The sequence below is a fragment of the Patella vulgata genome, chromosome 5 (genome assembly GCF_932274485.2).
Source record: "Patella vulgata chromosome 5, xgPatVulg1.2, whole genome shotgun sequence".
Taxonomy (NCBI): Eukaryota; Metazoa; Mollusca; class Gastropoda; family Patellidae; genus Patella; species Patella vulgata.
Genome location: NC_065883.2, coordinates 14,389,594 through 14,403,020, shown reverse-complemented (window position 1 = coordinate 14,403,020; position 13,427 = coordinate 14,389,594). Strand labels below are relative to the sequence as shown.

The 13,427-nt window shown below is 33.8% G+C and overlaps 2 protein-coding genes across 2 annotated transcripts in view; one reads left to right on the top strand and one right to left on the bottom strand.

Annotated features, from left to right (window-relative positions):
* Window positions 1–3,978, bottom strand: part of LOC126820830 (uncharacterized) — a 30,527-nt gene extending 26,549 nt beyond the window's left edge. Inside the window, exon 1 of the mRNA XM_050548963.2 lies at window positions 3,373–3,978. Within this exon, the coding sequence (XP_050404920.1) occupies window positions 3,373–3,615 (243 nt within the window). The 5' untranslated portion in view covers window positions 3,616–3,978. The remainder of the gene's footprint in view (window positions 1–3,372) is intronic.
* Window positions 3,979–6,650: 2,672 nt separating this feature from the next.
* On the top strand, window positions 6,651–13,387 carry LOC126820840 (V-type proton ATPase subunit D). Its single transcript, XM_050548973.2, has 7 exons — window positions 6,651–6,742; window positions 7,570–7,687; window positions 8,060–8,207; window positions 9,377–9,421; window positions 10,418–10,588; window positions 11,198–11,276; window positions 11,578–13,387. Exons 1-7 carry the CDS (start codon window positions 6,708–6,710, stop codon window positions 11,723–11,725), a joined length of 744 nt encoding a protein of 247 aa, XP_050404930.1. The 5' UTR covers window positions 6,651–6,707; the 3' UTR covers window positions 11,726–13,387.
* The last annotated feature ends 40 nt before the right edge of the window (window positions 13,388–13,427 follow it).

Below are 13,427 nucleotides of genomic sequence, written 5' to 3'. Positions count from 1 at the left end.
GACAGAAAGTATAGTAATTTTGTTGGGATGAGATAAAATACATTCTGGTATTGATTTATTATGTAAAGGAGTATTTCTATAGTATGATATACTCACTGGACAAAATGAGATAAGATAATTTGTGTTATGGTTCTAGATAAAACAAAAGTAATAAACATTAGAATGATATATTGGTTAGTATGTTGTTAGAGCAGTCGTAACAAGACAACAGACAAATCGATCCCTAAGTCAAATCAATATTATATTGCGTAATTTCTTTGCGTGAGGGACTAAATTATTGTACAGAAAAATTATTGTTAAAAAATAATTTCAACAGCCACATTGCTCCACTCGTTAAATTGCTTAATTTCTTTGCGTGAGGGTCTAAATTGTTGTGTAGAAAACACAGTTAAACATAAATTCAACAGTCAAATTGCTCTACAAGTTAAATCCATATTTCATTGCATATTTTCTTCTATTATGAAGGAATTACATCAAACATAAATTCACACTTCACGTATCAGTGATAGTAACTAGTGTTCGAATCAAGATTAAGCATACCCTGTCTCTACCTCGTGTACAAATTGTTACATAGTATCGGGTGTTCTAAAATGGAGTAAGCATACCCTGCCCTGTACGTCGTACTAGACGCTCAAACTAGATATGTGGAGTAGGAAGCATAAATATATCATAATGTCAGCATACACTGCCTCGTATGACACCCTTCACTTGTAATATACTTAAGGAAATACGTTCCAATTTATGACATCTTATTTAAGATTACTATCTGACTCCATAAAGGTCAACATATTCTTTACACAATCGGATATCTGACCAAAAGAAATCCTATCGGGGTGTGGTTTTACTTCTTCACTCGTGGGAATTTGTATTATTAGCCTCTCAAGAGAGCTAAATTAAATATTTGATAATCTGAATTGTGCAAACATTAAAGGGACATTGACGAAAACATCTGGAATAATGAGTTTCCCGCTAATTAAAACACGCGAATCAGCAGAATGGTCATTCTTTTAAATGGTGTAGCATAATGGTAGGAACCTTGGTACAATAAATATGCATTTTTTTCAACCGTTCAAAAATTGAATAAAAAGTGATTATAACCAAATTACACGGAAATAAACAATGTCTTCGCCCTTTAAGTATAAATGTTATGATCTGAAAATCCAACATTAGAAATTACTAATCAATGGAGTTTAATCAGATACACATTAACAAGTATACAAATATGAGTTTGTAAGATACAGTCGGTTTTAAAGGTCCACCTACAAATATACCATGAAAAAAATATCGTATCCCAATTGTGAACTGAAATGGTATAATATCCTCACCAATGTGTTAAAATAATCAGTAGGGTATATATTCCAAAACATAACTGACAATTAATCGGTTTGTTATGAAATAAGTGTGAGTAGTTGTTATTGTTATTCATACAGCGCTATCTCGACCACTAAGTAATTTGAAGAGCTCAAATTTTCACAGTTTGCCATTTCATGGGTAATAGTTTTACTTGATAATGGATTCACGTCAAATCGAAGTTTGTGTTCTAATTATTGTTCCTATCCCCTTTAAGTGATCGTATAAATAAGATTTGACCTTTTAAAGGGCCATGATTCATTATCATAGTAATAAAATGTCAGAATATTTATCATTGATTGTTCTCTAGTTAACATGTGTTGTAAACCAATAATAAAGGTGCTTTAATGAGGAGATGACTAACACGTGAATATCAATAATTATAAAAATTCTAGTGTGCGCGTGTGTCGGTGTGTGTGTGTTCATGTTTCCTTCAATCAATTGTCAGGGTGTTCTGGAATGTCTGATACCACTTCTCATTGACCTAAAACGTCCAATTTTAACATGTTTTTATTTTGTGTTGGTATTCGCTGCACAATTTTATGTGTATATAACAGAAAATCTATAGCTTCAGTGAACCTATTTGTTTATCAAAACAACTGAATTTTGTTGCAACTGCTGTTTAGGTCAACAGTGATCGATAAATCTTTTTAAGTTATCTTACCAATAATAACCCACATTTATTTTTATCTACCTTTTTGTGTAAGTGATCGGAGAGACTTCTCCCAGGGCGGGACAGATATTCCCAAAAATTAGGATCTATACAATTAGCATCTGTCCATTATGAGACTGTAGAAAGGGTTCGGTGGGCCCCACTATAAATTTAGAAAATGAAATTTTGACATAAAATATTAACCAAGGCAGCGCCACTATTTACCTTTTGGAACTTCTGAAGCATCTGTTACTTATCCGGTCATGAATGTACAGTACAAATAATCAAAGATTTGACGCTTGGTGTAACGTGACGTAAACCTCCATTAACCAGCAATTTGTCCTTGACACGTGTTTATAAATATAGACAAGATGTTGAAAGTGGAGTTATGTTGTGCAACTTGAAATACCTGATAACCACATCTTAAACCCCAACTGGTAAATAACCTGTTTGATATCAAAGTACTTTAAAGAAGTCTTTTATTCTTGGATTCTGAACATTCTACTTACATTTTGCACTTAAAAGTTAAAGAACACGTCATTTACTGTACACAACCAGTTACAGATGTAAACTATATTATCCTATATTTCTATTTACAAGTCTCTTTAAGTGTGACCCAGTGGGAGCTGACGTAGGGTCTATCGTAAAACCTCACACAATTTCATTTATGATTTTAAAATATTTTAACTTGACTTAATTCTTCAAACGATGGCAAATACTCACTCAAAAACATATTTACCAGTTATTCAACAAATAATATTAACAGAAGATATTTTGAAATCCATAATAAAATCTATAATTATGTATAAAATAAAAATTACAAGCATTAATAAATTTACGCCCTGGATCACCGAGTTTTCTATCTCAACAAAACTACAAAATCTATATTTTACAAATACCGTGAGTAAGTAAAATATTTTATGAAATATATAACACAAAAATCAATAACGTGTGATATATATATCTAACTATTAGCATATTATTCATCTATTCAGTGAAATTCAGACACGTAAATGTTTTAACATGGTTTTAAGAATCGTGTACAAACCTACTTCCTTTGCTAGGCATGTGTAACTGTAATGGAATTCAAATTAGGGGTGTGGGTGAAACAGTTCTCTGGATTATGTAAAGCCTTGCATTAAAGAATGGTTCTTGTGCCATGCTGCGTGATATCTTTTGGGAGAAAATTTGATGGTATAAACTAGAAAATAAAGTATCCCGAATTCTGATACACCTATCAGAGCATGCCAAATAGCCTAACCTTGTCCCATTTTGGAGAACGTTTCTTGTCATGGCATCCTAAGTTATATATATATATCATTGCATGCAAGTCTTAAATAATATCACGTTTCATAATATACACAACTCACCGAAGAACTGCTTACTCGTGACGTAGACGTGACATTTTTGGACTGATTCCTTTGGTCTTCCGATTCTGCTACTTCCATAGTTTCCAAAAGTGGAGCCAACTTTGGACCGCCAACAGTACTCCTATCCTTGCTTGTTTGAGACATAAGTTTGATTTGAGATTGCTGTTGTCCTGGACCGGGCCAAGTCCCTGTTCCCGGTTTTCGTACAGGAAACTCCACATTATCATAAGGTGCCGATTCCATTTTAAGTAATCCTCCAAAATGATAGCTTTTTTTAAAATAAAAAAATATAATATATCGAAACTTTTTGACAATTTCAGTAATCCAAAACAGGTTCTATATAAGACGTTGTAGACACTATCCAAACTGTTGTTTTGTAAACTGTTGTAATAGATCAACCTTAGAACTGGCTAACTGACATACGCTTCAACCCCATTCACTCATAAGAACTAATAAAGGCAGTCTGCATGTCGACAAGCGTCCCGAATCATCGCGCTCTACACTTGGAACTGAAATGTGTTTGGAGAAATCACACTTGCTTTTAGCGAACCGGTTGTGTAGAACGGCGCAGATACCATTACTACGAGCAACCTGATATCGTCTGCTACCGTTTTATTCTTCACCACGCGCCCTGCATAATTTGGCGGGAAAATAAAACATTGTCTACAGCTCTCGACAAAATAGAACTGTGGCATATTCATGCTATGCAGTGGAACTGGTTTCAAAGCCAAACGACTTTTGTAAGCATGACTACTGGAGTTTTATTAATAGCATTTAATATGTATTAACAGAAGATGAAAGGAAACACTTTTTTAAGGGAACAAAAATCGAAGCCTATTGTACAGTGGCATTCACGTTTATAACATCAAATAGGCTACTGATGTCTATATTATAATATTGATGTTAAGGGCTATTAAAGGTTTATTATCCAGGACAGAATCATATTGAAAGCCTCTAATTGTTCAATGTAATAATGTGAATAGTCCTATACGCGGGCCTTAAATCATACGCTCTGATTTCACCTGTGCTGCTATAGAGTGTTCTTTCAGCTCCAAAAACATCCTTTGTTCCATTGTGGTAACGGCTTGATTTACTAGCGTTACACCTTTCCCTTGAATACAAGGAACTAAAATAATAAAATTCTCTGAATGCAGGACGAAGAATAAAGAAATACATGTATATTCATATTTCAGTCGGAATGCAGTTCGTTGCAAATGTGTAACTTTTGTTGAGGTGTATTATTTTTTTCCTTTTTTGGGTGGGGTGGGGTTGGGCCTGTAAACCTCAAATTGTAGTGCGACTTCAACTCTTAATATAGTTTCCCAGGGGCAGGGGTCTCTCTCAAAATCTATTCTCGTCTGCATCACCGGGTTGGTGCAGCAAAGATGGACGTAAAACCCTTCCAAAGATATAACATGAATATATCATTGTCCTGGTGAGCTATACAAAATTTTCAACACGAACTTTTCGTTGATTTCCCACCAGTTATGTTTACAATTATACTGATTGACAGTGGTAATTGGCATCTCTAATTTGAACCAATGTAATTACGTGAGTCGAACGTCTGCACTGACATCATTGAGTAAATTACCCGTATTGCACCGGTTCCCGTTAATTACCATAAAGTGGATTACACGTTTGATTCGGCGATACAATATTACCATCGTCGTAAAAAAACAAATTATATAAAAGAAGTTTTTACATGTGGTATTTGCCTCAATGTCTGTAATGGAAAGCTATTGATGTAGTTCATTTTCGGTTTAGTGGCGGAAATCTACGCTGTATCTCAACCCACTTTCTCTATATCTTAAAGGCGTGTTTCAAGATGGGAACACACCATTGTTCCCCGACACCCATATGTCCATGTCCTCCACCTGTTCTGACAAGCATTTTATTATATATATTGGTTCATCACATTTATGACGGTCCGGCAGTTTGATGTATCACACCCTACGTTTTGAATCGATGTATTATCGACAAGCATCAATCGGCAGTTGTTGTACTGATGGAAGGGGGAGGGGGGCACTAGTATTTGCACATACCTATCCAGCCCCTCTGCAAGAAGTCCCCCCCCCCCCCTGTGAAAAAATTGTCGACCATAAAAACAATAGATACACATTGTCCGTCAATTTTACAGCACCCCTGAGAACACTTCCACCCACCTCGTTGCTCTGAGCTAGTTACTGCTAACCCATCCCGGATAGTGAGTCAAATTATTAAGCACTGCTCTGTTTACAGAAAAGCGTGTCTCCTTTTCTTCATTAGTATTGAAATGTTTGCAAATTAGTGTTACCGATTTAACCCACGACGCACCGGGATGATAGATTTATTATTGTTGCGGCTCCCATTTCTTCGACTGCCAATAATCATCACTACCAAGCTACCTAACATTTTTGTAAAACAACATTTTTTATGAGAGAAGTGTCACGGCCATGTGCTTTAACCTTTATCGTCAGATGGTGGGATGAGATGGGCATTCAAAGCGCGAGATAATGATATCTATATGTGATATCACAATTAATGCTTTGCATCAATGAAATTAAAACACAATGTGGTCGTATTAATTCATAATAAAAATTGACGTAAAACGGGGTTTTGAATTTCTTTCTTTAAAAAGCTCAGTGTGTATGTATATACGCCAAATTTTAATGACGATAGAGACCATGTATTTCTCAAAGAAAAAAAAAGGACTGCTCCCGCCCCCAGGTACATTGTCTCAGAAACCTGGCAAACCCTCTCCTGCAAAAATTCCTGGAACCACTACTGATATAGCCCTCTATGGTATTTTCTCAATGATTGGACACATTTTTTCCACGGCACATTAAAAACTTTTCTTGTGTGTATGATTCTGGTGAAAATGAGTCAATTCATCGGGATTTTCCAGTCTCATTTACCCTTGTTCAGCGGAGAAGAACGGGAGGAATAGTGTCTAGTTGTTCAGATGGAACGAAAATGAGAGGACCCGTAATCACCTGAAAGAGCCCTTAACACGACAGCTGGAATTTGACTAAGAGGCGGTAGAAACACCGCTGACGGAGAAAAATTTCCCTCAACAGCAATGTCTTTTTTCGTTAGCCCAGCGGGTGCAGAAAAGTATTTTATTTCATTTCATTGAACTATACGGGTCTTTTCACGCAACGATTATCCAGTCCTAAATTTTGATGGAAAAATACACCTGTCATTTTCTGCTGCTTGTTTTATTTAGTCGACGAATCGAATGCCGATTTTGTTGTTTTGGGTGGGTTGATCACTTTAATCCATAGATATAAGGGGAACAACTCCAATATAATAAATCACGTGATACATCACATGATCAATATTTTTAACTGTCCAAGATGTCCGAAAAACTCAACGTTTTCCCTTCAAGAATGTAAGCATAATATCTTTATTTCTTGTATGATTACTTATCTTATTATCTAAATAGATCCTTGTTCAAATATCCAAATAGTTAATTGAGGTATATCAAACCCGAGTCTCATAGAAATTGATCACGAGATAATATTAGCGTGAGCATGATGGACTGTCATCTCTTTTCCTCACTCACCCTGTCTGATCACTTGACAACTAAAAAATGTTTTAAGAAATCCCAAATTTTCAGTGAAATTGTTCTAATTAATATTATTATGGCGCTTAGTTATCCCTACTGACATCGTATTAATAATAAACTTGTCCCGATGTTTCGATGTTCAAGTATTGCCATATTGGATTCATAATAATGGTGACATTGAAATGACTCTTCATTTTCATTGAATGGATATGGGACATAGCTTGGTTGCTATCTTCAGACAGTTCATTTATTACAGACATATCTTTCCATTTCATTTTAAGATTGATATACACATACCAACCCATAAAGTTATATGAATATTGTCTATTATATGTACCGGCAGGCCTTGGCCCACTATTCTGCAAGACTAAGACTTATGAAATCCATCATATATATTACACTGATTCTTAGTTAGCCTTTAAAAGTTATTAAACATAAAGGTAACATGAATAATTAATCCATTTGAAATAAAGAAGTGGCAGCTTAATGGATTAAATTCAAACCTATATACCATACTGATTAGTTTCAGATTTGTTAGGCCTATCTGTTAACTTATGCACATTATGGCAATATTTAAAAAAATTATATTTTTATATTACCAAGATGAAATCCACAAAGTATTAGTAATATTATATTTTATATAATTATAGGGCCTTGACCATTATGAAGGCCAGACTGAAGGGAGCACAAAAGGGTCACAGTTTGTTAAAGAAAAAAGCTGATGCTTTAACTCTTAGATTTCGTAATATCCTGAAAAAGATCATTGAGGTATGTTATGTTCTTGACTTGTTAATGTTGTAATATGCATGTACAGTGGGTTGATAATTAATTATAAGTTCAGAAAGTATGGACTTACACACACACATTCTGCACACAGAGATCCATCTACTTCATTCTTTGAGAATAGATCTCTGTCCTAAATGACCGCCATATACAAAAATTAGTATACCGGTACTGTTTGTTTTGTATTGTGTTTCTACTCCCGTTTCACATCTCCTATACACACAAAGACTAAATAAACTTTTTCAATTGTATTAAATGGAAGCAGAATAAATACTCAACACAATTCTCGAAGTATACTTAGTGTTTTCGACTAAAAGCGTTGATATAAGACTTTACAGTCATTTATGTTGATTTCAGACTAAAATGATAATGGGTGATATTATGAAGACAGCTTCATTCTCTTTAGCAGAAGCTAAGTTTGCTACAGGTGATTTAAATCACATGATCTTACAGAATGTGACTAAAGCTCAAATCAAAGTTAAAAGCAAGAAGGAGAATGTTGCTGGTTAGTATGTTATTGTTGTACAATTAATATAGGTTTACCAAACACTTTCAAAATACTGTGAAATGATATAGAAATGAATGCTTTGCCTGAGAGAGATTGTCATGAATTTGACTGAACTACACTTGTCATGACCAGTTGTAAGTCGACATGCAAGGTGTGTGCTTCAGAGTGTCAAGACTCAAGAGGTATGGTTTCAATCCCAAGCTTGCCAAACCTTATGGGTTTCCTCTAGGACATCTAATTTTCTTCCACTGCTAAAGATCCCCTATGTACAAGCGAATTATTGAAATAAAATTTTGTTATATTATATTAGCCCGAAATGCTCTAGTTTGTGTAGAGTGAACATTGAACCACTTTTATCGCTTTCTCTTAAACTAGTTTTAATGATGATGATTCTGCATGCATGTGCAGGTACAGTTTGTAATTTTATGGGATCTGCATTATTTTATATTTGAAAGTGTCAGCAAAATAAAAAAATTCTAAACCATGAAAAGTATGGGACCTTGGCTATGTTATCAGTAAAATTAAACATACATTATGCAAGAGCTAAATCTGTCTATTGCAGGTCTTTCTTTAGGCCTGAAATGTTATCTAAATTATTAATTAGACATTAATTAACCTATCCAGACCATAATCAACTCTAGATGGCATTGCTAGGCTGCGATCTTTAGTGGATTGTGAGCTAATTTACTGCATAACTTTCCTTCACGATTTAACGATTAAATGGATAATCAAGACTATGCTGTTTATCATACTGACTTTAGTGATGATGACCAAGGCTAGGCGGAAATTCAATCGCTTTGTTCTCGGTTCATAGTGGATCAATTTGAATGAAATTTTCAGCAAAAATTTCCTTTACATTATCTAGTTTTTAACTATTATAGTGAGAACTGCCAACTCGTTATTGAATCTCCCACAATGTATCTTTAAGTTAAGTAGGCATTGATAATTCGACACAATGAACTGAGTTTTCTCCCTGGTTTTTTTTCGGGTCCTCCGATTTCCTCCCACTGCTAAAGATCCCTACAAGCAGGTGAATTATTGAAATAAAAGTTAGTTCCATATGTTATTCCCAAAATGACAAAGTGTATGTCGAGAGGATGTTAACCCCATTTCTCCCTGTCTATCTCTACAGAGGACAATTACCTATTAATATTTTTTTTTTCCAGGTGTAAATTTACCAATATTTGAACATTATCAAGATGGAGCTGATAGTAAGTTTTTTATTTATCAATAAATACAATAATTTTTAAGTTAAAACAGCCTTCAAGAGTAATCTTCCGTGGATACCACCAATATATCACAAACTCAATAGGAGAGAGGTAATATAGACCTAGCCTAAGCCTGTTCCTTAATCCTTTTCTGTGAATGAAATATAGTTTATATTAAAAAAAATGATACTACATGCAATTTCTTGAGGGTTTTTAGAGATAGGTTTTACCATTGAGATCTGGTAAAAATTATTCCTTTGGTAGAGTTTTTAGTTTAGTGATGGGTTTTACCATTGAGATCTTGTCAATTATTCCGTTGGTTGATTTTGTATTTCTGACAGTAGGTTAGCCGCTGTTGCTATTGCAAGTCATTGCTAATAAAAACAGTCTATTTGCGCCAAAGATTTGATTTGTGCTCCAATGAGAAAAGACCAAAATCGATCAAATCAATACAGTATCACACGATAACTAGTATTTCCAAAGACTGAAGTTATGTCAAATTCTAATTCAATCTGATTAATACAGATCTATATTTCGTTTTTTTTTTTTTATAATTTCGATGGCCTGCACTACATGAAGATCTGACAGGTTCTAGTAAAACTCAGGTTATATAACAACTCTTCCAGATCCTAGTGTAGTACAGACAAATAAAACGAAATTCTGAACTAGAAGTCAGTGTCATTGAGTCGACTGGCGTGGTTTCGAATCCCCGGTTGTACGTGACAAGGAGTAGGGTCGTCTGTCCAACTTCGTGGGTTTTCTCCGGGTCCTCCGGTTTCCTCCCACTGCTAAAGACCCCTACGCGCAAGCGAATTATTGAAATAAAATTAAACCATATGTTAGTCCCGAAATGACCTAGTTTGTGTCGAGTGGACGTTAAACCCCATTTCTCTCTCTCTCTCTCTGAACTATAAGAAATGAAACAAAAGAGGATCAGTGTTTTAATCAGATTGATTCTAATTATAACACTATAAAATATTTATTTTTACTTCATTACAGCATATGAATTAACTGGTTTATCTCGAGGTGGACAACAGATAGACAGATTAAAGAAGAATTATGCTAAAGCTATACAATTGTTAGTTGAACTAGCATCTTTACAGACATCATTTGTTACGTTAGATGAAGTTATTAAAATAACCAACAGACGTGTTAATGCTATAGAACATGGTAAGTTATTAAAATAACCAATAGACATGTTAATGCCATAGAACATGGTAAGTTATTGAAATAGCCAATAGATGCGTTAATGCTATAGAACATGGTAAGTTATTGAAATAGCCAATAGATACATTAAATGCTATAGAACATGGTAAGTTATTAAAAAAACACCAAAAGACGTGTTAATGCTATAGTATAGAACTTGGTAAATTATTAAAATCCCATTGAATGTGTTACTGTTAATACTACAGTACATGATAAGTTATTGAAAAAACCCAATACATTTTCAATGGTGTGGTATTTGTATAAACTAAGAATTACAGATAAGTCTTTCACTAATAGATTGTGATGAAGTATGTTTTGTTAAATTTTTATGGATGGCAATGAGGGAACCAATAGTTTTCTGTATATCTAAAAGGGCAATTATGTAGTGCCAAGTGTCTGTAGGTAGATTATAAGACAGATGTAATTGCAAGTGGTCTTGAGTTTGTAAGATCGACTTGTACTGAAGTTACTCAGTAACTTTTCTTTCCCATGTATCATCATGTAAATATTATTTTCATTTGTTTAATATTTTTGTGTCTACCCTCAAGATTTTTAATGTCTGTCTGTTTTCAGTTATCATTCCAAAAATAGAAAGAACCTTAAGTTATATCAGTACAGAGTTAGATGAAAGAGAACGTGAGGAGTTCTATAGGTAAATATTGTGGATTGACCCCCCCCCCCAAAAAAAAAACCCAACAAAAAACAAGACTTACAGTGGTGCGGCTTCATTTTAACGCTGATATTTTGATCCATTGAGACCTTGGCATACTAAACCGAAGCACATCAATATGCCACATCAACATGACATTCTTGAATCATTTATCTTTTTGAATTAACATTTTATGTCCGCAAAGTAACAAGGAATAATGGCATGAATTTATTACGCTAAACATCGGGTGTTGTATAAATAATATTCTCAGATTAATCAGTTCAATATGTCTTTCTGCTCACAGATTGAAGAAAGTACAGGAAAAGAAGAAAGCAATTAGAAAAATAAAAGAAGAGGCAGCAGAGGATCGTAAACAGGCTGGTTTATTAATAGAACAGGGAAATAATCTGTTGGCCGATGATTACGATGAAGACTTGTTATTTACAGATTAAATACACCATCTTTAAGGCCATACAAAAAAAATATTCTGGTTAACAGGCAATAATTCCTGAAAATCTGACGGCAGATGAGGGTTTTTTTTTATTTTGTCAAAGAATCACTAATGGACTTCTCATAAACATCACCATTTCAAGTCATTACTCATCATGTTGTTGAATGCATGATTATCCAGTAGTTTTTATGATTACCTATAACATTTATCAGGCTCATATATTTGATAATTGAGTCTAGGGTACAATTCCGGTTTCACTCAAATTTTTACTTTCTGTAACTGGAGGAAAATATTTACATGCAGTAAATAATGAGACCCGTTTTTATTTTTTATGTCACATGGGAGTATCTGAGAACCGGAATATTTTTTTATATATGGCCTAATATTAGGCAATATTTATAGAACTTTCTACCATATATTACATAAAATGGACGGTGTCCAATTTTCTTAAAATGGGTGTACAGGATTAAATGAGCAGAATATTTAATCAGCATTTAACAGAGTTACATCTGTGAAATTATTTCTGAATATTAACCTATAGTTATATTACCTATTAGTAGAGTCTTTCTATTATATTACAATTGATAAGTCCCATAAGGTTGTAGATTGTGGGATATAGACCATATAGATATGTACCTTACAGAACAACACTATTTCTGTCTTTATAGAATATTTGTAAAACAAAATATTATAACCGTTATAAATAGTTATTTATGTATATAAGGTTGAAAAAATTGAATATAATTTTCTTATGTATGAAACAAATGTTATTATCATATTATGTTTGCATTATAGATCTTAATTTTTAAAAAGAGGGTCTGAGGTGGGAGTGGTGGTGCACCTAGAAAGAGAGGGATGTACTAGAAAAAAGGGATGTGTAAGGGGGATGTTTCCCTAAAAAAGAGGGACAAAGTTAAAGGGAGATAATATTTTTACATATTATAATACCAATTGTATTACAAAGGTTACTGTTTATTACTGAGCGATGTTTCGATTAGGCTTCTCTCGTTTTTATTGCTTGATAAATACTAGGAGAGGCTAGTCAAAACATCTCTCAGTTATAAGCAGTAACTGTATTCCATAGAAATGTTACCTGGGTATTACTAAATGCCATTAAAACAATATACCATTTCAATACTGGTAGTAATGTTATGATATAGACTATGGTTATACCACCTCTATCTTCAGACCTGTCATGTGCCCCTGTTGTATGTATTATTGAGCGAATGAGTACTGTCCTGTTATGTTCGTTGATTTAATGTTTTCATCTATTGGTGCATTTGATCCGTATTATTAGGAAAAGATGTGTGTGGTTATAAAATATGACAGATTTTAGTTACAATTTATGTAAATTTCTATGTTTGTAGGCACTACTCAAAGATCCAAAACTGTAAATTTCTCAATTTTAACATTTCCTGATTGATTGTAAATGTAAATATTTAAAAATTAATATTTTTGATGTACATCTTGATGCTAAAATTAAAATTTTGATACTGGGATAAGTACAATTTTGCATAGTGTATGGTTCTAGAGTCCCGGTACAATTCTGTCCCAATTACAATGAAATAAATCTGATAATTTCTAGTCAAGTATATAGACTAAAACTATGTATGTAATCATATTGTATACAAGTGTGTGATTAAAACAGTATATATCAACTATCCATTTGTGTATTCTTTATAAATTTAGTCTTCCAAATGAAA

Excerpts from the sequence above, each read along its gene's own strand:
- LOC126820840 (XM_050548973.2), top strand. The coding sequence starts at position 6,708 with ATGTCCGAAAAACTCAACGTTTTCCCTTCAAGAAT. Across the intron at positions 9,422-10,417 it reads TTATCAAGATGGAGCTGATA|CATATGAATTAACTGGTTTA; the intron begins GTAAGTTTTTTA and ends ACTTCATTACAG. Across the intron at positions 11,277-11,577 it reads GAACGTGAGGAGTTCTATAG|ATTGAAGAAAGTACAGGAAA; the intron begins GTAAATATTGTG and ends TTCTGCTCACAG.